The sequence below is a fragment of the Empidonax traillii genome, unplaced genomic scaffold (genome assembly GCF_003031625.1).
Source record: "Empidonax traillii isolate 1590-97213 ecotype Southwest subspecies unplaced genomic scaffold, ASM303162v1 scaffold157:size2224338, whole genome shotgun sequence".
Taxonomy (NCBI): domain Eukaryota; kingdom Metazoa; phylum Chordata; class Aves; order Passeriformes; family Tyrannidae; genus Empidonax; species Empidonax traillii.
Window position 1 is genome coordinate 2,160,668 of NW_020955350.1, and position 26,947 is coordinate 2,187,614.

A 26,947-nucleotide genomic window follows, 5' to 3' on the forward strand; every position below is an offset into this window, starting at 1 on the left:
AAAGGGAGGTAAAATCGAATTGCCTAATGACAACTGGACTAACAATCTATATTTAACACTCTGTACTTAACATTCTTGTAAATTCTGAAATTTTCTAATTCATCTAATTGCTACAGTTTGACAAAATCTAGTTAATTTGTATTTTATCCTCTGGAAATGTACTAGCCTCAGAGCCACAGTTAAAGAAGCTTTCATGATTACTTAATGAATTTAATTATGTACTCTTTTTTAAAAAAAGTTCTCTTAGAGAAATGTATGGTGGGTTAGAATGGGTGAGAAATGATGAAACACCTTGTGCATTGTATTTTGGGAATGTTTTCAGACGTTATTAATAGCAGATAATTTTCATATACATCAGCACTACATACCATTCTGGTTCTTTGGATCAGATAAAATTATCCTAACAGCATTTTAGTATTGAACTACTCCCAGGGCAAGTACTACACGAACATCACCATGCTGACAGAGATCTAATGTATACTTTCATTTCTGCAAAGTTTACATTACTATAAGACTGTTCTCTATTAAAATGTTGTAGAGCATCAGCACTCAAAGTATGTATAAAGTTGGTGGATTTGACTGAAAATCCACTTAAAAATCAACGTTTCTTCTACATTTCTGACATTTGCCTTCAGTCTCTACCTTCCCTGCAGAGCTGTCCTTGTGGTCTTTTCCCTGCCAGTTTCCTCTGCAGTTCCACCCTTCCAATCCGCTTTAGAAGTTAAAAATGACCACAAATTGTGGCTATCAGGTTGGGAGGAGAAAGACAGGAATGCGTGGTACGAGTGTAACATGAAAGAAGAAAGACTGAAGCTGAGCAGCAAGTTGAAACCTTTAGGCTCAAGAAAACTTTACAGGTGTTTATTGGTTAAGTTTGAAACCTATTAAGGTCCAGTATGCCAGAAAAACTTATCTGATCAGCTGCAATTATTAAAAAAAAAAAAAAAGCCTTGCCAGAAAATTAATAATACAAATGGCTAAACACATAGTTCAGTGTCCTGGAAACAAAATGTGTGAGGAAGAAAAAAGAAGGATGCTTTCAAAGTTTTCCTCTTGAATAACAACAAACTTAAATTTTTTTAAAATTGCTCACAAAAGTGGGTTGGTATGTAACAGAATCAAAAAGGCCAGTACAAGGATGTTGAGTCTACAGATAGTGGGAAATTCCTATACCCTTTCTCACTAGCTGGGAAAAATTAACTTTCATGTCAAGAAACAAAATTACAGAGACCTTGAAAATCCAATACAGATAAAGTTTATTTGTACTGATTACGTGGTGCATAATTTACTGTGTCAGATCCTGACAACATTCCATTTATCCAGGATTAGCAAGCTGAACTTCCACTGAAATTTCAGAAATCCAAACATTTTTGCCTCAGTTATGTCTCTTTGTGTTCCTCTGTCATGGTTTAATCCCAGCCAGCAATGAAGTACCCCACAAGCACCACTTGCTCATTCCCAACCCCAGGGGGGTGGGGAGGAGAATCAAAAAAATAAAACTTAACGGTTTGAGATAAGAACAGTGTAATTAACAAAAGAAAATATAATAATATTTTATATTTTATATAATATAATAATGACAATAATGATAATAAAAATAATAATTGTGATGAGAGAGAAAAGAATAAAACCCGAGAAAAACAAGTGATGTACAATACAGTTGCTCACAACCACTGACTGAGGCCCAGCCTGTCTCTGAGCAATGACTGTTGACTCTTGGGCAACTCTCCCAGTTTATATACCAGGCATGACATTCCAGGGTACGGAATATCCCTTTGGCCATTTCAGACCAGCCACCCTGGCCATGCTCCTTCCCAGGTTTTTGTGCACCTCCTCATTGGCAGAGAATGGGAAACTGAAAAATCCTTGATTTAGAGTAAGCACTAAACAGCAACACCTAAAACATTGGTGTGTTATCAAAAAAATTCAAAACACATCACTGTACCAGCTAATAGGAAGAGAACAAACTCTATCCCAGACTAAACTAGGACATCCTCAAATGAAATACAGTGGTAGGAAACGTCTTTGACTTGCCATGAAAAGAATTCCCAGCAAATATAAAACCTTTCTGCTTGAAGTTACTGGTAAAAGGATGTATTGTGAACAAAAACCCAAGTGGCAAGAAAGGAGTGTTTTCAATTATTCACATCTTTCACGTACTTCACATGGGATCTGTGCCAGGTGGCCCACACTGAAATCAGGAGCCTGAACAACCAGCTAGAGTGCAAATATTTGTATTCTTATGTTCAGAACAGAGTAACACACTGATTTCATCGTGGCAGCTGAATGCCAGTTTTAGAAACCATTACACCCATGGATCACCCAAGGGCAGTCATTGCTTATAGTTGAAAACTTCTGTCTGTGTGCACTTGCAGTGGCAGGTCCTTTTCCAGCACCTTCTGCTCTTCCACACTGTAATAGGTGATAAAGAGCAAAAGGTATCATTTGATCACCATATTAAGTTTAATAAAATAAGTTGCAATAAACCTAGCAAGAATTTTGCTAGAGTTATGAATTGGACAGTCACAAAAAGGGAAACCACAGTGTTGTAATTGTTAGATGACTAACTACATGATTGTTATGAATTTGTATGTCTTGTTATTCTGTAAGTGTTTGTTCTAACCATGCTTATAGGGAAGGAAACAGCAAAAACCAAAGGAGAGGACTTTTCCCCCCCCCATCTGGAAACTTCCACATGGCAGTCTCTGAGGACTATAGTCTAACCAAATCATTGGCTGAACCCAGGTGGCGAGACGGAGCCTGCGAAAACAAGGACCAATATTGGGGGAGCCCGCAAAATGGAACCCAATAAAGAAATCAAAAGAGATTTAAGGGGTGGAGATAAAGGGGGAGTACAAAAGATGGACCGTTGGTTTGTCACGGTGCAGACTGTTGGTGGAACAAGGGTTTCCTCCGGTCGCCCAGTGTGCTGTTTTGCTTACCTGCCTTCAATAAATTTCTTTTACATTTTTAAAATTATCTCTGGTCTATTGACTATAACAATACAGGTGCAGCAGAGCTGACTTGCTGTAAACAGAGGCTGAAATTGTTCCTCAGAGAAGGCCCAACATACTGGACAAACTTTGGATTATCTACTGTGAAATACTGAAGTTTTTAGAACACACAGGTTCTAATCAAATCATAGCTGATGGTATTTTTAATTCTACTTCACATCATAGAAGTGTGACTGCGACTGTTCTGAATTTCTTATTTGATGGCTCAAAAAAGCAATTTATCTGGCAACCATGTTGCCAGTACTTGAAGTGATTGGGCAAAACAGCTTAGATTGGGAGGAACTGGAAAATGCGTGTGTGACTTACAAGAGGATTTGTATCTCAGATTTCAAGGGAGAATGCTTGCCAGGCAAAACCAATTACTTCAGTTATTCAAAAGGAAATATAACATGTTGTCCTTTCTCCTAAGTTATTTATATGTGAACTACTTTGTTCTGCACTTGAAAATTATGGTTTCATTGTCCGATAGATATACTTGATCGAAGCTGGAAGCAAAAACAGGCGTTTTGCCTCAGTTTCTTTCTAAATGTCACTGCATAACGTGATCTGCTATGTGCTAGCAAGAGTGTACACCATAGTCACAATCTTGCTTTTTAAAGCACCATCTGGAATGCATGTGTCTGAGCACAGCCTGAGGAGAAATTCAGCGAAGTACAGAGTGCTGCATACAAATCAGTGCTTGTGGTAGTTCTTGAGAAAAAAAAATTGTGCCAGGAAGATGAGTTACATTGCCTGTCTCAGGCCAGGGCTTTCAGGGCTCGTTCCAATCTGAATGAAAAAAACCAAACAAAATTGTAAGCAAGCATTAGTAATGGAGAATCTTTTTTTTTTTTCTTTTTTTTTTTAGAAAATGGCCTTCATGAGGACCATAGTGCAAAAGGTTGAAAAATATTTGACTTAATCAAAACATTTGAAGAATCCATGCAATAATTTAATATTAATAATATTAACGACAGATCATTTTTGTTTTTTGAAATTGATTGGCCTGCGGGTGGAACTCAATGGACATGAGTTCCAACACACACTGATCTTCCTTATTTACTGTACTATAATTGCTTTAATTCTTAGCAGAATATCTGAAAATTTTGCTGAAGTTTAAATATCAACTTGTTCATGAAGTGCATTCATCTCCACAGTAAAAATGAAACATTTTTATATCAGGCAATTAACCTTAGTTTTAGACCACACAAATGAATTGTCTTGATTTTTAATTTTTACAGAAAGAAGCTTTCTTTTTAGATGAAACAGGAAAATATTGAACTATTAGACACTGGAAAAAAATAAATCATATTACATTAAAGTGGCATTTTTTTAGAATACATTCAAGAATAAATTAGAGGACAAGCTTAGAGACTGATCTTTGCAGTAGTCACATACTGCCATGAGAAACAGATGTGATAACAATTCAAATCCTTTAGATTTAAACTGAGCCAAATTTAGACTATAAATTCGGGGATTTGCATATACTTGCTTCTTTGAAGTATGTACTTTTAAAGTCCTGTAATAACTAAGTATGGAGAGACTGGAAACTAAACTTGGAAAAAATGGCAAACTCTGACAACAGAGAATCATCTGTAAAGGATTGGACCTATGGATTAGGTTTATGCTTTTAATTATATGGTAGGTTTTATTAAAAACTTAACTCTGAGTTTTGTTTTCAAAAAGGATGTCTTTTGTAGACAGAATTGCTTGCTTAAACAGTACAGAGTATGAGAAAAACAATGAGATCCATTTTTATTATTTTATTTTTAAAATGGGCAATTATTAAGGAAGTGGTAGTGACAATTAAAGAAAAAATAATCACAATTCCATCCTATCATTAATTTCTGCTATCAGTCAATGGTAGTGCAATGCGGGGCTTCTAGAGAGGCAACTAGGACACACTGGCCCATCATAGCTAGAAAGACAATTGTGACCAAAACCCACTAATACTCAGTGTCTGCTGAGACAGAGAGAGAAGGATTTCACAATAAAATGCATGCAAGATAAGCACTCAGCAGCGCAAGAGCCAAAGCAAGGCCATGCTATAGATGTTTCAGCAGTAATGCGAGTCAGGGTATGAAGAATTGAGGTTTCTGACTCACACCACAGTGCTGTTACTTTCCCTGGTGTGTCTTTCTCCCCACTGTGAGTGGCTGTTTCCCTATAGCAGCAAATGATACATCTTTGCTGGTCCACACTTTTGGTGGACTTGATGCAATGCAGTGTATGAGCACTGTTTAACTGAGGAGTCTCATCAGTGGTCCAGTGGCTGATAGCCTGGACACTCCCTGGTTCAATGCCTGGACCTCTAACTCATTTTATATGGAGATACAGGAGAGTGGTGAGACAGCAGATGTTTTCTTGCAGGAAAAAAACCTTGAAATATTACTATACATAGCAGAAATCCATATGGGACAGACAGAGAATCAATGTTTATTCAGAATAAAGGTTCTAGTGAGGCATTATGAACAAAAATGAATACTGAAATCTTCAAAATTGAATCTAAGGGAAGAGAATCAAGAGATTGAGCCTGCGTGTTTTTACATATTATTTGCTGATGATACCATCCACTAAGGTACACTATCTGAATGCCACAAATAGCAGTAATACTTCTTAAACTCTCTGCAGACAAATTTTCTTGGCATTCTTTATGTATTACCTTTTGCATATTACCTTTGCAAACAGATGCTCCATTGCAGATGTTTTATTTCAGAGAGAGGACACTTAAATAGAATTTTTGTATTTTGTGTCTCTTTGGGCCAAAGGCTGTTTGTTGTTGGTCCACAATGTTACGTACTCATTGCTTCAGACTTCGTAGTGCCTCAGAGAGACCAGAAATAGCCCTATTCCCAAAATCCAGCTCCTTGTTCTCCCTTTCCATTGTTTTTACCCAGTCACTGACTCCTCTTTAAGTCCAGTTGTAGCTACACTACCCTGTTATGCCCCAGGTGGCCATCCCAGATTAGTAAATTGGGGTCAAGAAAGCCTTTCTAATGGCTGTTGCCATTAGTCCAAAGCAAACGGGTGGTGTGTGTGCAGTTGTTGTTCCCCGTGTGCGGTGACCGAACTGCCCCACAGCGCGTAGGGAACACCTGCAGCGCCCCCGGGGGAGGCTGCGGAGACCAGAAAGACACGGTGAGCCACTTCTTTAAGGGGAGCAAGCTGTAAAAAAAACCAAACCAAACCAAAAAATTCCCTCAGAGGAGAGCGTTCGTTGCGCCTCAAACGGACCGAAACAAACAATTCTCCTTTGAGGCCCTGACGACGCCCCGCGCACGCGCAGCTAGCCCCGCCCCCCTGGCCCGCGCGCCACTGTCAATCAGGGGCCGCTCGCCACGCCCCCGGCCCGGCCCCACCCCGCCGGCCGGAGCCCGGCGCATGCGCAGTGCGCGGGCCGGAGACGGGGGGGAATTTGACCGTAAACATCCTGCGGTTTGAACGGCGCCTTCGCGCGCAGGAAGCGCCGCGCCGCCATCTTGTATGGGCGAGCGAGCGGGTCGGGCCCCGCTCCGCTTCGGCTCCGCTCGGTTTCGGCTCCGCTTCGCTCACCCTCGGCTCAGCTCGCTTTCGGCGAGGCTCCGCTTCGGCTCGGCCCTGCTCGGCTCGGGCTCGGCCTCGGCCCGGCGGGAGCAGGGAGCGGCCCCCGGGCCCGGAGCAGGGTAAGGAGCGGCTCCGGTCGCTGCCGCCGCGGCCCGGCCGCAGCGGGGCTCTCGGGGCGCTGCCGGCACGCCCGGGTTCGGGGCCGGTTCTTGGGCGGGGCGGGCGGGCAGAACCGGCCTGGGGCTCCCCGGAGAGGCAGCTGTGCGGGCCGGGTGTGCGGGGCTCGGCCGGGCCCTGTGCGCGGCCTGGCGGCGGGGCGGGCAGGGCCCGGGGGAGCTGGGGCGAGTACTGTGCCCCTGGAGCGGGCACACGGGGATCCGCAGGGACCTTCCCGCTCCCCGGGGCGGCCCAGGGGTCTATGGGAGGTGCGGCGGCCTCACCGCTGTAACAGATCCCTGGCTGTGCTTTCTCAGAAGGGACAGCGGGGCTGCTGCCATCTGGGGAGGGGAGAGGAGCAAAGTTTGATCTGCCAGCCTCCTGTTTTTTAGTGTAACTTACCTTCTGTCACGGGTGAAGCAGGGTATTGAATGTTCTCGCAGTCCTCGCTAGTAACTTGAACTACCGCCTGGGCACTGAGGCTGTTGAGCTGCATATAAAGGCCGGTTTAAAAATACCGGCGTCTTGAAGAACCAAGAACAAGCTTTTATAGATGGTCTATTATAAATCTTGCTGCAGTTGTTAAGACTTCTCTGATCCTGAATAGAAGGGCTTCTGTTAAATGTAAAACCAGGTGTTGTGTTTCTATCAATACCAAAGGAGACTTAGAGGCATGGTACTGCTTCAGTGAAAGTGGCTTTTCCTTAAATTTAGACACTTGAAGATAATATTTTAAATTTGAAGAAGTTGCCATTTAGGCCCACGTTCTGTGAACGTGTGCAATAAGCAGGTTCCCTTAACCTCTTACTCAGTAAAACTTGTGTCATCAAAAATGAGGGACATCAAAGCACTAGTAAGTAAAGCTGGCCTGGCGTTTTATTTTGTGAAGGTTCATTTGTAAATATTTGACATTCTGAGAAACTTGGAAAAGTAAAGCCCACTGATCTAAAGTTTTAAGTAGAGAGGAAGGAAGTGTGTTGGGGGAATAAAAGGAGCAGCAGAAAGTTAGTGGGACGATAAATTGCCACCCAATTAAATTAATCATGGCTTGACATCAGGGTTGCTGCTATTATGGGATTTCCCACAGAAATGAGAGTAGTTGCCTCAGTTACTACATCAGTTTGACTTCTTAGAGGCAAAAAGTTTACCTTTGGGCTCTTCAAGTGAACAGTGCAGAGGAGTAACTACTGCAAAAGGTGGAGTAACCGAAGGAATTCTGTTTTTCTGATTAACCTGTGTACCTTTATGGAGTGTGCTCATACCTGATTTCTGCAAGTTTATTAGCTTGACTTGGAACTAGAATTTCCTGGAAGAGGTTGATATAATCAAGGGTCACCTTAAACTAAAAAGATTTCCAGTGGTTGAGTGAACATTCTGCATCTAGGGGTAAGGGCAGGATACCTTCTGAGGCTTAGGTATGATTCTGGAACTGGGGGAGGAGTGGAACAGTGTTTGTAGGGTTCAGTAATCTCCAACTCTGTACAGCATTTGTGAGTGATCTGCCTTTTCAATGAGTAACTTTAGTGGGACTCTGGTTGTATCTGATTATGGAGGTGTGTAACATATTGTAACTGGAGAACAGTGAATGCAGTTTCTGTAAGGAGTGGTGTGGTTTGAGTAAATAGTACACCTGGTAGGGCAACCTCAGCCATAGAATTTAAAAAAAAACGTTGATGGAAGAGCCAAGACCTGGAGACAAATGGAAATGGCTCTATGCATTTTTCAAATGTGTGTCAAGTTGAACTAGTTCAATTTCATCTTTTTTGGTAATTGATTTTGTGGACATAAGAAATTGAGGTGACTTGTCATTGAACTTCAGTAAAGCTGCAGATGCCACAAAGAAACGTATTAAAGTTCAGGAAAATGTGGGTTAACCAGCCAATTATAAAGGTGCGTGAAGGAAGGAAGTCAATTAAAGTAGTGGTGAAAAGAGGCATGGAGCTGTAAGGTGGTGTTAGTGGAGTTTGTGATGAATTCTTTTTCAGGGGCACCAGGTGTTCACTAAGCTACTGAAACCTGCGAGTTAATGGCCACAGCAGGAGTGTTCAGTCATGTAAGGACGACTCTATAGTGAAACCTTGCGAGTTAAAATTGAAGAATTCAATACAGTTGCAGGGTCAGGGTAGTTCTTCTAAACTTTTGAATCTGGTAGGGCCATCTCGGACTGCTGCAGGTTCAAAGGGTGAACCCACCCTTCCCTGGATCACCCAGGGCTGTCTTAGCAGAGCAGAAGCAGTATTGGAGGAAAATGTGTGTAAGGGGAAACCAGCAGAGAAGAGAGATTGAAAGATAGCACTTGAACTAAAATGACGGGCTGATTTCTTAACTGTAGTATGGAATTTGTCTACTCGTAATCTGTGTATGACTGTGGTATCAGAATAGCCTTACAACAGGAACAAAGGTAGGTGATAGTAAAAAAAAAATTAAACACTGAGCTTTACTTCTGGGCTGGTGTGTGTACACATAACCTAACCTGTGGAGAGCAGCAGACAAGTGGATTTAATGAGCTAGGAGTGAACCGCGGTCAAATTAAAATACGATGAATATTTTGTCTTTTGTCTGCAGTGTTATTGTCAACTGTTCGTTTATTGAGCACCTTTCTGAGTGCCTTGAAGGGTGGGACTAAATAGAACAGTGTGCTTTTCAGAGTTTAGATAGTTAGCCATTCTAACATGCAGGACTTTAGGACTTTATATGTTGAAGGTTAAGAGGAAGTTCATAGTTAGCACCTACCAAGTTTTCTTGTTGCTACTTTGGAAGGATCAATTACCAGAGCACTACCAGTACTACTTCTGTAGAAAGACAAATATTTTTTACAACGTGCAATTGTTGACCAATTTAGGCAGAGGAACCTGAGGACAATGGTGGCACATTGAAGCAAATTAAAAGTTTCAATTAAAATAAAGTTTTGAGTATTTTAGAACACAATTTGGAAAAATCAGGATTTGGCCTTGTGTGAGTACATATTCTTTTTGCCTTATAGGAGCACAAGCAAGATGCACAAAAGAAAAATGCATAACTTCTTAGAACATGTTTTAAGGTCCTGGTTCATATCCAGTCAATTTCAAAAATTGACAGTTGTGTTTTACCTTCCAAGCTTTTTAAGAGCCATCAGTTACCCTTTTGTGGATTCTTATGAGTTGCTTTTTCAAGCAGCGACATATGTTCTACATGTCTGCGTGAGCACTCTGCCACTTGAAGAAACTCTTGGTTCCTTTAACATTCATCCCAGTCCCAAATTATACCAGGAAATCTATTTATCCTTTTGTGCTACTGCATGAGCATACCGTCCTATGAATTAAAAATCAGATGAAAAGCCTGAAATACAGAAAAGGAATATCTGAAAAGAAAGAAAAAAATGTGTAGTAAGTGGGAGCAGCCACTGGGACATACTTTGAACAGTTGTGCTGAGGCACTAAAAACTCAGAATTGTAAAGGTGGGCTTTGCACAGGTGCTGTAACCCAGATATTACCATACAGAGCAGAGCATCTGCTGAAATTTGGAAGCGACAGAGACCCAGACTGTGACTGGAAATTAGTGCTTTAGGGTATTATTATTTGTTAATAATAGTTAAGATTGAAACACACTTTAAAACTGTGTATAGTGTGATTGTCACTGTTTTCCTTCATGTATTTCACTGTGGCAAGGCTTCAGCAATGGATGAAGAGGAACAGATTTAAAGTGATAAATTGTTTCTGTCAGGTTGTCCAAATAGTGTGTTTCCCATTTAACAGGAAAACATAAGTATGTTTTCAAGGTTACAGTTAACTGTACGTCTGAACTTCTGTGAACCCCATGCTGCGTATTTTAATAATTGTGCCAAGTTCTACTAATCAAAGTACCTTTGTTTGCAAGTGTTGTTGAATGTTTTTAGTGGACTAATACAAGGGGGTGTGTTAACTATATGTTTGTGTTTTCTCCTGTTCCTCGTGTTCAGGGGTAATTTACAGGCTTACTGTGACCAGAGCGTTGCATGGTTGTGGCAACAACTCAAGAAACCAAAATGCTGTGCTGCTGAGTTACTCTCTGCATACACAAAAATACTGAGGCCTTTGAAAATATACAAGGGATTGAATTGTCTCCTGGCCTTTGATAAAATATAATGTCTTTCAAAAACCACTGGGGAAATAAAAATAAGTAGAATACCTTCCTTTAGATAATATTTATTGATCAAGGAGACTTAAAAAATTTGTTTAATTGTGCTTCCTAGAAAAGCTTGCTCATGTCCATGTCTGTACAGTGCTGTCCTTAGCCCACACAAAATCTCAACAAATAAAAATGACGTTTTAACTTTTTCTGAATTTCCACCTTCATTATGACTCAAAGCTATTAACCTCACTCCTTAGAGTAGTTTTAATCCTGTATACTGAATTAATTAGAGCTGAAGCTGAACATTGCCTTTACTTCCTTTAAATCCTTTTCACTGTGTCCATTCTTGGTTATGAATGGAATTGGTGACCCGTCTGTCTTAAAGAGAGACAGGTGGATCATTAGTTCTGTTATCCAAATAATTCTCTCGTTAATGCAGCTGAAATTCAAAGTTTTCGTCTTACATGTTGAACGATACCTGTGAGGGGCATTACAAACATGGAATATGATGCCACTACAAAGATAATTTTCCCTGCCCTTTTATACTCTTCCAAATCTCTTTTATTGAAACAAACAAAATACCACACAAATGAAAAAAGGAAGTAATTGTTGACCTTGACTTTACACTGTACATCAGTATTTACCCAGATGTCTAGAGGTTGGCATTGCTTCCAGAGTCAGTGATGCCAGTGCTTCTCTTGCCCCTGTACTTACTTTTCTAGCAGTCACAATTGTGACTTGCTGTTCTTCCTCTGGCAGTTTTTCTGTAGGCATGGAGGAGATAAAAACTGAAATGCACTTGTTGTATCTTTCCTGTTCTGTCATTTTCTCTGTTTATAGAAATTACTATAAAAACTATTTGTGAGGAATCTTCCACTTCTTTAAAGCACTTTTTTTTCCCTCAACTTGTAGTTGAGTTGAATCATGTAGTTACAACATGTATGAAATTGGCGTGTTTAGATCATAAGACATCATGCTTCCCCATGGTTTGATGTGTTGGCATCAGCCAAAAGGAGGTAGTTAATAGATAAATAGATAAAAGGAATGGGTTTTTTTCTGGTGAAGGAGAAGGAAAATGGAATCTTAGGGAACTGTGGAATAAAGCAGTCAAGATTTTCACCATTTTTATCAACACTTGAATAAAAAATATGAAAGGGAGAGCAGTCTGTTCAGAAATGTGCCTCCTGTTTGGGAAAATACAGTGAAGTCCAAAAAGTTTAGGCCTGTGTATTTTAAAGTGGTGAATGTTTAACTGAAACTGTAGAATATGTACTGCTGTAGCATAGTAGTAACTACTGAATTAAAAGTAGAAAGAAATGGAAGTGGTAGAACACTAATGTGGACTGAAAACTGAGACATGTTTCTTTGCATTATGAGAATTTGGTATCATACCATAAGTTTTAATATATTCAAGGTTATTTTTTCTTGTGGGATGGTAAACATTTTTAAATTGCATAAGTGCTGTTCTTTCTGCTTTATAATTCTTCTGTAATAAAATATATATATGTGCCATTACATGAACACCTTTTGTAAGTATTGGCTTCCTAAATATTTTAAACAAATAGTCTGACCTTAGTGGTTGAAAAGCAAACGTGCACTGCTTCTTCTGAGGATTAAGGGAGTGTTTACAAGGATGTTCCTCATAAAATAAAAAATCTAGAAAAAAATATTTGCCTTTCTCTTTACAGGTTTGCACTTTGTTTTAGACATCTGGGACCATGTTCTATGCCCACTTTGTCCTGAGCAAGCGTGGGCCGCTGGCCAAAATCTGGCTGGCGGCCCACTGGGATAAGAAGCTGACCAAAGCCCATGTTTTTGAATGTAACCTGGAGAGCAGTGTGGAGAGTATAATTTCTCCAAAGGTATTTATTTTACATTAATGTAATGTTACCTTGTAGTGAAAAAAACTTGTATGTGAGGTGGTAGTTACTATTTGGGTCACTGAAGCAAATAAAGTTCTTAACATTGCTGTTTTAAAGGGTGGAAGTGTCTGTTCAAATGTGAAATACTCTACTGGGAAACCAGAGGAAGTTTTGAGTTGCTTGATGTTTTTAAATGTTTTTGGTTTTCCTTCCCTCTGCTACTCATGACAATTAAATTGTTCATTTTTGAACTAGTGAGCTAGTGATATGGTTGTGACTTTTGTCACTTCACAAGTGACAGAAAAGTCTTATAAAGCAAGTATTTGAAAAAGAAACATTTTATTTCTCTTTTAGTTTGATTGATACAAATATTGACAGTTTAATGCTACTCTAGATTTTAGAAGGACTGCTAAGTATAAGCAAAAAATATATGGTACAATCACAGAGATACTTACTGTTCCAGAGCAGTGATTTGTTTCATTGTCAGCTCTGGAAGAATTTAGAAAGAGGAAGATAATGTTCACTGACTCACTATTGAGTGTAGTATTCCTTTAGAGAAAGGAGAAATGAATAGGCACTCTTTCATATGTTTAACTGTGTGTAACATGCTCACTGACTGATATATTAGACATTATAGGCAATACAGAGTTTGAATTCTTACATTTTGAAGTTAAATCCTGTATGACTTAGTCTTTCTGTGAGACAATTATTGCATGTACCCTTCAACACAAGTTTCATGGTCTTTCAGCCTGGAAACTTAAAAAAAAGTCCTTCCCTGGATTTTTTTTTTTTTTTCAGTTTTGTGTTCCCACAGCAGATACCTGATTACATAGTAAAGCAGTGAGATTAAAGAGGAAAGGAACTTAAAATTGTTTTAATGTGGCAGTGCTTGTTTTATGGGCACTCCACATTTTCCACTATTTCTGTCTGATTTTCTTTTTAACTGCAGGACAGAAGATGGAGATATAAGAAGTAACCATTTATAATCAGCTTTTATTTAACCAAATCATTTGTATTTTTCACTTTTTCCACAATTAAAATAACAAAATATTAGAAAAAGGATGTGGTAAAAATGGGTTTTGTCCTTTTTTTTTTTTTTTTTCACTAGACAGAACAATGTTTGGGAATTCCTGGAGTGAGCCACTATTAACTTACTGATATTTGCCAGGCCGTCCATGAATAATATACAGAGTATCATCTTGGATGTAGACTTTGCATTCTTTCTTTCTTCACATTTCTGTTTCACATTATACTTGTTTTAGGTATTTGATTTTATTGAAAAAAATCACGTAAAGATGCCTGAAATGTCATTAAAGGGAAAAGTAAGGCTACATCTAATTCACTGACTGTGTGATGTGTTTTTAGGTGAAGATGGCACTTCGAACCTCAGGACATCTCTTACTAGGCGTTGTTAGGATCTACCACAGGAAAGCAAAATATCTTCTTGCAGACTGTAATGAGGCTTTCATTAAGATTAAGATGGCTTTTCGTCCAGGTATCTGTCTTTATCTAAGCACTCTAAAAAGTTATTTTGATAAATATATTTATGAGGAATGCCTACTTTTGTCTGTAGAATTACATAAAATTATAGGAGAGGTTATTTTCTTTGGTGCAGCTTCAGGCTGGCTGTGTGGCTGAGTTGCCTGCTGAAAAACATCTTCTAGCTGAATTATGAATGAAAACTTTTCCTTTTAATTCTGATTAAGTAAAATCTCAACTTATGATTTTGGCTGTTGTTAGTGGATGATTTTAAATGGAAATACACTGCGTGGTTTTCACCTTCTGGCTGAAGAAGGCCAGTGTCTCACCGAATAGAAGCACAGAAGGGGGTCTTATTTCCATCAAGGGTGAGGACTACTTTGCCATGAATTACAAAAGAAAGATTTACGTAAGAGGTTTTTTTACCGCTTTTATGCTTTAATTTCTGAAAATAATGTGAACTGTAATGTGTGCAACATCATTTCCCTCTCTATTGTTGCTTACCTTAAGATTTTCTGTGGAGTTGAAGTTCCATATTAATACCTCAAATGACTTTCCATCCAGCAGTTAATTACTTGGCTAACATACAATTGATAGTTTTCTTTAATTTTGGCCTGGGAAACTTTTTTCCAGCTGGAGTGTAGTTGTGGCAGTGATGCTGCTGGATGCTCCCAGGTGCTGAACCAATGGAGACTTTTTGTTTTTTAAAAAGGCAACTCTTGAAAGCCAGTGCAGCAGTAACTTGAGAAAAGTTAAGGTATATAATGCCTTTATCTTCATTTCCTTATCTTTGTGTTGTGGTTCAGGCATCAAACTTTGTGTAGCTTTCAGTGGCAGTTTGTTGACTGTTGCCAAATTTTTGTTTACTATTGTGTTCAACTTCCCTGGGTGATAAGAACACATATATATGTCTTCATTTCACAAGGCAATTTGTTTTTCCAGTTTTCCCGCTCCCAACAGCATGCATGTAGAAGGTGGAGCACGGTAATATCAAGATGATATGCTGACCTGAAACAAGCTGAGGCTCTTTTCTTTGTTCTCAGTTTATCAGCTTTGGGACTTAGGCATTGTCTTGATTCTTTCTGCTCTGAGAATCATTTACATGTTTCATTTTTAAGCAGCCAGCAGGTAAAAGTACTGAATAGCCCTGAAAGAATGGACTAGGTTTCTTCATTCCTAGCCAAGTACCATGATGAGTAAGCTACAGACTCATGCTTGTTCCTGGTCTCTATGGACAGTGGTTCTTTGGTTATCCATTGTGGAGGGAAGCACAGTGGGCAGAGTGTTTCTGAAGTGTCTGTACCTCAGAATTGCCTGTGTTGTGTGTGTCAGAAGGCAGAGCATAGAGCTCAAATCTTCTGCAAGTTACAGAAGGAATTGAACCTGCATTTCCCATGCACTTTCAAGAGTCCTGAACTCTAAGACTTTGTATGAAGGAGAGGTATCAACTACTGGCACTGGTTTTGTGATGCCCAGTCTGATAGTCATGCTCTGAGAATGTCCGCTGAATAACAGATTAAGCATCTCTGGAGGATAAGAAAAGGTATGTATGTGGTTTAGGTAATCCAGCTCTTTTATGTGCAAAATCCTAAGAGTTTGCCCAAGTACAGTCAGTATTGTTCTGGGACTTTTGGAGCTAATGGAACTGAATAAATGGCCATTAACAAAGTAGTCATAACTGTGCTGCCACTGCTTTACCCAAACTGAAATGTAGAACTCGCCAGCTCATAGGGTGCATCATGATAAAAGCATTTTGTAGCAGGTACCTGTAGTGTTGTGGTGACATAGATGCCTGTGTTGGCTGCACAGTTCTGCACAGTGCCACACAAACAATACTGAGCGATTAGAGGCTTCCAGGGTCATACAAACAGTGCAAGGGCTTGAGGGCATATATTTTGAATTTCGTCTGAATCTCACTACTGACGTTATCTAAGGTTTCCTCATAGGTGTCTTAGCATCAGTTCAGCTCAACAAATATAAAGACCAGAAGCTTATGCAGGGTGAACAATCCTGAAGGCACAGGGAAAAATGCTGTTCTTGTAAGGAATGGGGACTCATGTCTGGGTGTTCTTCTCTGCAGGGGTTGTTGATTTGCCTGAGGAAAACCGAGAGGCTGCTTACAATGCTATCACCTTGCCTGAGGAATTTCACGATTTTGACCAACCACTTCCTGATCTGGAGTAAGTGTGGGTTTTTTTATTTCCACACAAATAATATTTGGTTTCAGTTGAGGAGGACCTGGTTTAAAACAGCTAACTCGTTGCTGAATGTGAAGAGAGTCTGTATTCTTACATCTTTTAATATACTAAGCAAGTATGCAACCATCTTTGTATTGATTTCAAGTTTGTAGTAGCATGTAATTTTAACCAGAGTTTAAGCTGTCCCTAGAGATGCTTCTGAAAAACTCAGGTATCTATTATCATTTTCTTTTCTCCTCTGTGCAAGGCACTCTACATCAGGTTAGACAAGATTAGCTTTATGGAAATGTTCCTCTGTAGTGGCACTTTTAATTCTTAAAGCTTCTTATTGCTAATGGGTTACTTGTAAACATGACAGGTATACAACCTGAATGGTTCTTGATCTTGAAAAAATTGATGTCACCCTTTTGGGTTATTCATAATGGAATTTCTAGAATACAGTTTACTTTGTATTTGTATTACTCGGTGTTCTGTTTAGTTTGTGTTCAAATTAGAGTGTATACTAATTTGAAACTGCATAAAAATTCTGTCTTCTTCTAAGAGACATACCTTAATACACCACAAAGAGTGTTAACGTGGTACTGGTTCTAAATATAGCTTTTGATAAACTATATTAATAGCTTTTGAAGGGGAGGAAGTCTTTTCTTGATTATTAATTTGACCTTTAAAATTAGTAACCCAAATGTAGCAAGGAGTAAGAGATGCTAACAGAAGCTAACAGTTGGGATGATACGTTTGAATCATTAATGGTCTTTTCTGTTTTAAGTAATGTTTTCTATTCAGTGTTCATCACCATTTTTTTCAATAATTGACTGAAGTGTAAAACGTACTTTTTATGAGCTAATGTCACATTTCTTCAAGCAACTTTGTATTGTTAATTTTTTTAAATGGAGATTCTTAATAATTGTCTTCTGTTTGTTTAAGTGATATTGATGTGGCCCAGCAGTTCAGTTTGAACCAGAGCAGAGTGGAAGAAATTACAATGAGAGAAGAAGTAGGCAACATCAGTATCCTCCAGGATAATGACTTTGGTAAAGATTTCATACATTATTATATGTTACTAGCTAATTTTGGTAACTATAAGATATGGTTTTGCAAATACCATAGAATGCCCACTAAACACAAATTAGCTCAAACATGCTTTGTTTTTGTACATTTAATTTTTGGGTCAGTTTTTCCAGAAAGTCTGCCCTCTAATGCTCAGAAAACTTCTAACTGCCTAGAATAGGCAGAAAGAAAAGCTGAAGAATATTCAGTCAGGGTAATTAGTGAAGTACTATGTCAATTATAATTTTCAAATGTATGACTATGAAGGCGAGTGTTGCTTTAATCATAAGCATGCTCCTAGTCGAACCATTAGGAGATTTCTAAAGCTGAAGCAGTCAACAGGAGTTTACTATTTTCAGTGTCTTTTCAAGAACAATGTTCTAAAATATGAATCAAAGCCTAGAGACAGTTGTACTTGAGTGTCTAGTTTCCAGCATACAGTATTGTAATCCATAATTAAGGAATTTTTTTTGAAAGAATAATCCAGGAATTTATAGTGGTGTTGATTTGGTATTGGTTTGCTCCCTGTGTACCTTGAGGCATAAGGTACAACGTTTTTGAATGTCATTGAATTCTTTGGTTTCTCTGCAGCTAAAATTTAGTAGGATCTTGCTGATATAAATTCAAATAAATAAAATAAAATGCTTTGAAGAAGAGATAGTTATTTTTATAATTGTCTGAACGGTACTTTTGCCGTGGGATTGCTGGACATAGTTCGTACAACTTGTCATTAACTCTGCAATCAAGATGAAATGAAGTTTGGTTTTACGTTTGGGCTTTTGCAATCAGTTAGCTAGGTCTCTTGCACCTTGGTTCTTTAGCATCTATAGCAGTGAAATTGTATTCTTGCAGGTGACTTTGGGATGGATGATCGTGAGATGATGAGAGAAGGTAGTGCATTTGAGGATGACATGCTAGTGAGCACCAGTGCTTCCAATCTCCTGCTGGAACCTGAACAGAGCACCAGTCACCTCAATGAGAAATCTAATCACTTGGAATACGAAGACCAATACAAAGATGATAATTTTGGAGAAGGAAATGATGGTGGAATACTGGGTAAGTTTGAGAACTTTGTTTATCCTCTGTCCTATCTTCTGCATTCCTAAGTTCTTGGGTGGACAGGGGGGAATTGTTTTCCTTGTAGTGAAGATCTCTCTTGCAGTTGTGCCTTCAGCAGTGGAATTCTGGTTTGTGAGTCCTACAGCAATGCAGATGATGTTAAGCGTTGGCATAAATGAAGATCTAAGAAACTCAGTAAGATGCAAATACGTGGCAAGTGTACTGTAATAAGGGTTGCCTGTAAGCTTTGACCTGAAATGCATCTTGAAAAAGCATTGCTGGTTTCTTCTGTGTCAGCATTGGAAGTTTTCTGACCTTTGCCCTGTCTTTATTTGTGTTGTAATAAACTTGTCTGTACTTCTTTATAAATTTGTCTCTACTTACTTCATGAATTTGTGGATGCAAAACTGATTCTTTCATATGTTTGCTTCAGATGACAAACTTCTCAGTAATAATGATGGTGGTATTTTTGATGACCCACCTGCACTCTCAGAAAGTGGAGTAATGATGCCTGAGCAACCTCCCCATGATGATATGGATGATGATGATAATGTATCAAGTGAGTATTAGCTGGGGCTAGATCTTGACTTACTCTTCAACTAATTTGATTTTGATTGTAATTCCTTAAAAGTATGGAATGTGGTAAATCATTTGAAGGTGTGGAGGAGGGGATGGGCAGGGTAGCAGTTTCTCAATGCTGTGAAATAGTGCAAGGTCCCTGCTCTCGTTGGCAGTGGGTGGCCCGGACAGCCCGGACTCGGTGGATCCAGTTGAACCATTACCAACTATGACTGATCAGACGACGCTCGTTCCCAATGAAGAGGAAGCTTTTGCTCTGGAGCCTATTGACATAACTGGTGAGTAAGCTATTTGGGAATATTTTACTTGTGTTGGCATAGACTTCCTTAGCTTGATGGAGTAGAAATGAATGTCTAGAACTTCTGCTGATTCTGATTCTCAGCTGGAAGAGAAACCAGGGACCAAGTGCTGAATTCCTTTTATTCTAACAGTAGCTTTCCAGTACTTTTCAGGTAGGTAGCTTCCATGGATGGTCTTGGTACAAACTACTAGTTTGTAGTTTCTGCAGTCAGTATGTGTAATAGCACAATACAATAGCTTTTGGTAAACATTTTGATTAAAATGAACTGAGTTGGAATAGAACTCATCATGTCTTTAATATGCCACCTGTAGTGCAGCACAGTTCTTGATACACTATGTTTGAAGGCCAGGAGTGATGGCTTACACTGAGAATGAGTGCTGTTCTGATGATTTGTAGCTTTAATGAATTGCTGAGTTCAGGAAATGTATCTTTTTGTATTTGAATTTCTACTAAATAGATAATTTCCTTGTCTTTTTCTTTAATGCAAGAAGCTTTCTTACTTTAACCAATACTGTATTTGGCTCATTATAAACAGATCCCTGCTTTAATAAAAAATTAAGATCTGGAAAGAAAGTAGCTTGTCCCATGTCTTCCGACTGAGCTCCAGGCCCTGATTCTTGCTTGGCCAGTCAGAGAGCCCTGGCACTGCCCTCTCGTGGCAGGCTGGCAGCAGGGGTCCAGCTGATCTGCTGGGACCAGCAAAGACAGCTGTTGCCAGAGCTTCCTGGTCTGCTGCAGAGTGCCAGGCTGTAAGCAGTGTCATCCTAGAGTAGGATGAGAGGTACAGGTAAGATAACCACCCACATTAACTCCACCAAAGCTCAGGGAGGGCTTAGAGGAAAAACTTGGTATAGTATTTTCACTCCATGATTAGAATTATAGAATGGTTTGGTTTTGAATGTACCTTGAAGATCATCTAGTTCTAACCCTCCTGCCATGGGCAGGGATACCTTTCACTAGGCCAGGTTGCTCAGAGCTCCATCCAACCTGGCCTTAAACACTTCCAGGGGTGGGACATCCACAACTTCTCTGGACAAGCTGTTCCAGGGCCTCCCCACCCTCACAGTGAAGAATTTCTTCCTAATACTTAACCTAGACCTTAGACCTACTCTCTGTCAGTTTGAAGCCATTCTCCCTTGTCCTGTCTCTAAATGCTCTTGTAAAAGGTCTCCTCCATCTATCTTGTTGGCTCCCTTCAGGTGCTGGAAGGCTGCAATTAGCTCACACCGAAGCCTTCAAGCCAGGCTGAACAATTCCAATTCTCTCAGCCTTTCCTCATAGGAGAGGTGCTCCGTCCCTCTAATCAGCATGGTGGCCAGGGTTTCACCAGCCTAACAGGCCATGGGGGAGGGAGGCATGTGCACCTGAGGACATCGAGGATTAGGTAGATTCAGTAAAACCATGAGTCTACACAAAAGAATTTGTAGGTTATGGGGCAGCATTCCTAGTATTTGATCTTTCACACTGCTTACAGCCTTTCAGTCCTTCTCCCAAAGCTGACATTGCCTTAGATTCTTTAGGTAGCTTTCTACATAGGCAAATAAGACCTATAGGGAAGCTGCAAGATTCTTGTATGGTGTGGTATCTGAGCTAACCTTCATTACTTGCTAAAAATCTCAACAGTCAAAGAAACCAAAGCAAAGAGGAAGAGAAAGCTGATTGTGGACAGTGTGAAAGAACTGGATAGCAAGACTATTCGAGCCCAATTAAGTGACTACTCTGATATTGTTACTACTTTGGATTTGGCACCGCCTACTAAGAAACTGATGATGTGGAAAGAAACTGGTGGAGTTGAAAAGCTTTTCTCTCTGCCTGCACAGCCTTTGTGGAATAACAGGCTACTGAAGGTAATGTTTTTGTGCAGGTTCATTTTTAAATGGACTATATTCAGGACTGTGCCTCACATATAGTAAACTTCAGTAAACATCAGCATATGAATAGTGATATAATAATATTCATAATTGGAAAAAACCTCACATTAAAACAAGATAACTATTTTAAGCATTGGTGTTACCAGTTACAGAAGTAAGTTTGGGTTTTTTTAATATTAGTACTGTTGGAGAAGAGCTTAAAAAATAGGAAAGTAAGATAGGCCATAATTACTTGACCCAAAATGAAATTGAAGGACACTGAGAACTGCAATAGTGAATAATGTAATCTTTCCTCTATAGCTCTTCACTCGCTGTCTTACACCACTGGTACCAGAAGACCTGAGAAAGAGGAGGAAAGGTGGAGAAGCTGACAACCTTGATGAGTTCCTTAAAGACTTTGAAAACCCAGAAGTTCCCAGAGAGGAGCAGCAGCATCAACAGCAGCAACGAGATGTCATTGGTTTGTGCCTTGTTAAAGATGCTCTGCTTCCCTCAGAGCTTATTTTTCTCTTTTGTTTGTGCTTTATATTAAGTCATCAAAGATTATGAATGGAGCAAAGCTTTGTAATGGTTTTTTAGCTTGATGTACAGTCTGTGACCAAAGATAACTTGTTTTTGCTAGAAATAGGGAGTGCTTAGGAGTTGTTTGAACCAGTGGATTAAATGTGTATTGGATTAGGTTGTATGCACATCTGTGCCAATTCTGTTTAAGTCACTGCAAAAGCCGTGCAGGCTGTTAAGAGTGCTCAATTCTAAATTAATAGCAGATCAGACTTTGGTATAGTTTCTAATTACATTCTTGAGTATCTAAAGCACAGTTTGTTATGGAATATAGATGAACCTATTCTGGAAGAACCAAGCCGTTTACAGGAGTCGATGATGGAGGGCAGCAGAACCAACCTGGACGAATCTGTTATGCCGCCCCCACCACCTCAGACGGGTGTGAAACGCAAACTGCAGCAAGTAGAGCCAGAGCCAGTGCTACCCGTGAGTAAGATTTCAGTGGTTTTTATGGGGAATGAGAATTGGGTGGTGTCTTTGAGCAGGAAATGACAGATTTGAGGCCCTAGCTTTCTATGGTCCTGTGAGATTCGCTAGAGTAGTATCAGAATATTTGCCCCTGGGTAGTCACTGGTGTTTTTCTGAAGTGAAAAGCTTACTGAAACATTTAAAATGCAGGTAGGATAAAGAAGTGACACTATTTCCTCCAGAAAAAGTCTTCAAGGAATTAAGTGTATTGTTTACAAAGCTATCGAGTTCTGCTTGGCAAGTGTATATGAACACTTTGCACTGAAGCAAGGATTGTGCTAGCTGCGCAGACTTCCTTTTTAAGTCCCATTGTTTCAGGCTTAAGGCTTCAAAGAAAGACTCTGATTGCCTGGAGATATTTCCTAGCTGAGCAGTGAGTAGACTTGGAAACTAGATGTGATGCAGTGTGAAAGGAAACAATATTTTGAAGGGGAAAGAAAGGAAAAGGGCAAAATGAAAGGTGCATTTTTTTTCTGAATGTTTGTCTGGTGAGCCCTGGTTTATGCTCTGTTTCATATCTGTGTGTTTTTAACCTCACTTTTCACGTTCCTTGGCCAACAGGTTGTTCGCTGTAGAATGAGACTGTTAAATGTTACACTGTCTTATTAAAAAGGGTGGCAGCTGCTGCTCCTCCTGGCCATGCCATGGGGTGAAATTGGCATCAGTGTGCCAGTGTAATTGGGAGAGTGAGTGTGTTGGGAATTCTCTGATCACACCAGCAGGTCAGGTCTCTGACAACAAACCTGTGTAGTGTTACCTGCTGTATGACCATGTGGGAAGTTGCGTAGTCATTTTAGAGTATGTGTAGAAACAGTTTCTGGTGTCAGTGTAACTTTGCTGGCAAACACTTAACTGTGTATAGATTCACGAGGAGAGTACTGTATATTAATTTTATTGAAACTGACTGCATAAATCCTGTTAAACTGCTTTTCTGTTTTTTTCTCTTGATATAAATATTTTCTGAGAATGATAATTGAGCACCAGAGTCACTCATAGATTTTAGGAATATTGCAAGATACCTGTGTTTTAATGCCTTCATATTTATATCATTGAGAATTTTGATATTTTGAAGATGTCGTATTCTACTAAGTTAGGGTGTTCATGCAGCATTGCATCTGATTATGTAGAATTTTAAATTTGAATGTGCCAATCCAAGAAATGGGATCAGTAGTTTGGATGGTGGACTAAGTGAAGTTATTGGAAAGCCTTTTTTCTTATAGAGGTATCATAATATCTGGTTTGAATAGAATCTAAGGGTTTAAAAATGTATGTATGGATAGCAAAACAAAATGCTTTTTGGTTATTAAAAAAGAAAAATTCAGGCAAATGGCTAAGATTTAGATACTTGCATTTTATTAAACTGGTCTGTTGCATTATCGTTGTATTGTAAAAGCACTGACAGAATTATGCTTTGGTTTAACTGTATTGTGTATTCTACAGCATCCACCGTCACAACAGCTGGAAATGCCACCTGTAGAAATGCCTCCAGAGGAGCCCCAAAACATCTGCCAGCTAATACCAGAGCTAGAACTTCTGCCAGAAAAAGAGAAGGAGAAGGAAAAGGAGAAAGAGGAGGAGGAAGAAGAAGAGGTAAGAACTCTGTGTAGGAAGAGTTTGTGTGTTTCCCAGTGTTTGACTGTGGATTCAGTAAATGGCGTAAGAGAAATCTTTAGTCTATCCTTGGGAGATAATAGCCTTTGGAAATATAAATTCTTAAATTATTTCATGACCATTTTATAATATTTATGTTATTTCATATTATAAATTGTATATACATTCTGTTTTGAATTAGAGGGTTCTCCTTGCACATGGCTGGATGAAACCACTCTGTATATTTATGATGCCTTGTACAAGAAGTTTTGAACTTGATGTTGTTGTTGTTCATTTTAAATGGCCTATGCTGCCTTATGAAAGTAGTTTTTTGCAAGAATACCAGCCACGTCCTAAAATGTGATAACTTGGGTTCTCTCTTAACTACAATATTTAATATTCTGTGACTGTCAATACAAACTTCACTGATGCCTTTTATTTTACACCTGCTTGCAGGAGGAAGACGGCACAGGGGGTGATCAGGATCAAGAAGAAAGGAGATGGAACAAGAGGACTCAACAAATGCTCCATGGACTTCAGGTACACACGATCATTTGCTTTCTCGTGAAGTAAATTTTGGTGTGCAAGTAAGACTCCCAGAAATTTAAATTTTAAAGTTAGTGGGTTTGATTGTGTTTTAATGAATCCATAGCACCTCTGACTTTGTGCTATGTGGCTCTAGGCAAACTCCATCAAGGTGTAGGTCTGAAACCATTTTACAGGATATTTACTCCTGGCTATGCTAGTTGGAAAAATTCCATGGCATGAGAAGCTGAATCTCTAAAAAATGTGGGAATCTGACCTTGTCTAATTTCCAGGTTGTGGCTTCAGACTCCATCTGTAGAATGGATTCTTGCTTGCTGGAACTCAAGAGCTTTTTTCTGATACGATGATCAAGTGCCCCCTGTGAGCACTTGAACTGAAGCACAAACCACTGTTCATTTGCTTATAGGCCTCTGTGTGTCCTTCACATGTTCTTGGACTACCTTTGCCTTTCAGCCAAGTTTGTAGCTCCTATCCCTTTATTCCCTTGAACATTTTGGCAATTCCTGAGATTCTGCAGTCACTGAAGTGCTTCAGTTTCATCACTGTTAGCTGTTGGTTTTTTTTGTTTTTTTTTTTTTTTTTTTAAGAAAGTCATCCTTTCTTTTTTTGTGAAATTTATGGGCTCCATATTTCCTTGTAAGAGGTCACTGTCCATATTGTGTCTCTGAACTGCCAGTACGGTGGCTTTGGGGGAAGGGAGTGGGAGAATGCCACTGAGTTTTCAGGAAACTGAGGTTTAGTAGTAGTGTGTATTCTATTAAATTTCTGAAAATTAAGATATAATCAAGGAAAAGCTTTACATTTCTAGAAAACGTTAGTAGAATTCTATCATAGGAATTACTTGCTTATATCTTCAAACAACCTTAATTTCAAACTCCTAGATAGCCCTTATGATACTTTAATACACCTGGTGGTGCAGTGGTTAAGCCACGGCGCTGTGAACACCGAGACCCGGGTTGGATTCCCGGTTAGGACACTCCCCAGGCAGATGGAGCTCGTTAGCCCTGTAAGGCAATCCATCTACGTCCTGAGGACCTCGCTGCCACCGTCCAAGCGTGTTTGGCCCCGGCAGATGAACCTCAGGATTAAAGGGTGGGCTCAGTTCCGCGCACACTGTGTCTCACCTAAAAAATCCAATGCGCAGGCTGGAAGGTGTAAAGACCTTCCCCAGTTCTTCGTTCGTGAAGATTGGCCATACATACACTTAGTTTTAGTTCAGGTTACATTGTAAACTAATGTGATTTAAGTCGGTTCTTTTGCACCCCTGCAGGAATACTGGTAGTTTAAGTAGGAGTGCTTTAAACAAAAAACCCTGGTCATCAGCACAGCCCCACACAGCCACTCACTCACTGCCTTCTGCTGGGGTGGGGGAAAGAATCAGAAGGGTAAAAGCAAGAAAACTCATGGGTTTAGGTAAAGTGAAAATGGAGCATGCAAGCAAAGCTTCCCAACAGTAGGCAGACATTTCCAGGGAAGCAGGGCTTCATTACATGTAATAGCGACTGGGAATACAAATGCCACAATCCCAAATGCTCACACACCGCCCTCTTCCTTCCCCCAGCTTTATGTGCTGAGCATGATGCCATGTGGCGTGGATTATCCTTTTGGCCAGCTGGGGTCAGCTGTGCTGGCTGTGTCCCCTCCCAGCTCCTTGTGCACCCCCAGCCTACTTGCTCTAAAACATAGCACCACATGAGCTGCTGTGAGGAAAATTATCTCTGTCCCAGCCCAAACCAGTACAGCTGTAGCTTAAAAATATCAAAAATATACAGATGTTGAGTTGGTAATGTTGTGTAATGTTTCCTCTCTGAATGTTTCATCCCAATTTCTGAAAAGAACTTCAGAATTCTCTTTGGACCATGTCTAGCTTTTTCATCTCTTTCTTCCTTGTACCCAAAAGAGCATCGCTCTGGATGGCTGAAACATTAAGTCTGCAGTGAGATTCAAAGTTGAGATCTGATTAATATAAAGTAATTTGGTTTGGCCAAATTAATCTAGACGATATACCAGAGCAGACTCTGTTTTAAATTGATGATGTCAGTTGTTGTCCTAGCCAGAAAAAAAATATGCATTTTCGTAATTTTTTTTAGTTTATTATTACCAAGATTTTGTGAAAATGTAAGCAGCTTTATGTGCTTAGTTTCAGAGAAACAGAGGAGTTTTAGAAATAAACAGACTTTCACCTTGGGAAAGTTATGCATTTTTTAAAGAATATTAGCTCTTGAAATTTTATTTGATTATTTTTGGAGTTACTCTTATTTTGAGAAATAAAGCCTGATTTTCTTTTTTTCTCCTATTAAAAAGAATTGTCCTGTATTAAAATAAGACTGGTTAGTTATTGCTGCAAAGAGAAAATTACCTGCTATACTACAGTGTTTCTAGAATAAGTTCAGCAGATTCAAGGTGATTTTTCTCACATCTCTGGGAAGCCTACTTGGTTTCATTTAGATAAGATCTATATAGAAGTTCTCATATGCATGTTGTAATGTGCCCATCCAATGTCAAGTTCTTCTGAATCCATCACAGTGTCATGGGGTTGACAAAAACCCAGAATCTTACCAAGAGATGTTGTTCCTGTGTAGTTCTCTATTTAATTTGTGTCAA

The 26,947-nt window shown here is 39.5% G+C and overlaps 1 protein-coding gene across 1 annotated transcript in view; it reads left to right on the forward strand.

Annotated features, from left to right (window-relative positions):
• Positions 1 to 6,565: 6,565 nt before the first annotated feature.
• The window catches only part of RAD21 (RAD21 cohesin complex component), a 22,596-nt gene continuing 2,214 nt past the window's right edge, over positions 6,566 to 26,947 (forward strand). Inside the window, exons 1-13 of the mRNA XM_027884912.1 lie at positions 6,566 to 6,655; positions 12,471 to 12,644; positions 14,010 to 14,139; positions 16,204 to 16,303; positions 17,246 to 17,352; positions 18,221 to 18,424; positions 18,861 to 18,986; positions 19,162 to 19,284; positions 20,931 to 21,154; positions 21,479 to 21,638; positions 22,014 to 22,165; positions 23,648 to 23,797; positions 24,254 to 24,337. Of these exons, the coding sequence (XP_027740713.1) occupies positions 12,501 to 12,644; positions 14,010 to 14,139; positions 16,204 to 16,303; positions 17,246 to 17,352; positions 18,221 to 18,424; positions 18,861 to 18,986; positions 19,162 to 19,284; positions 20,931 to 21,154; positions 21,479 to 21,638; positions 22,014 to 22,165; positions 23,648 to 23,797; positions 24,254 to 24,337 (1,704 nt within the window). The 5' untranslated portion in view covers positions 6,566 to 6,655; positions 12,471 to 12,500. The remainder of the gene's footprint in view (positions 6,656 to 12,470; positions 12,645 to 14,009; positions 14,140 to 16,203; positions 16,304 to 17,245; positions 17,353 to 18,220; positions 18,425 to 18,860; positions 18,987 to 19,161; positions 19,285 to 20,930; positions 21,155 to 21,478; positions 21,639 to 22,013; positions 22,166 to 23,647; positions 23,798 to 24,253; positions 24,338 to 26,947) is intronic.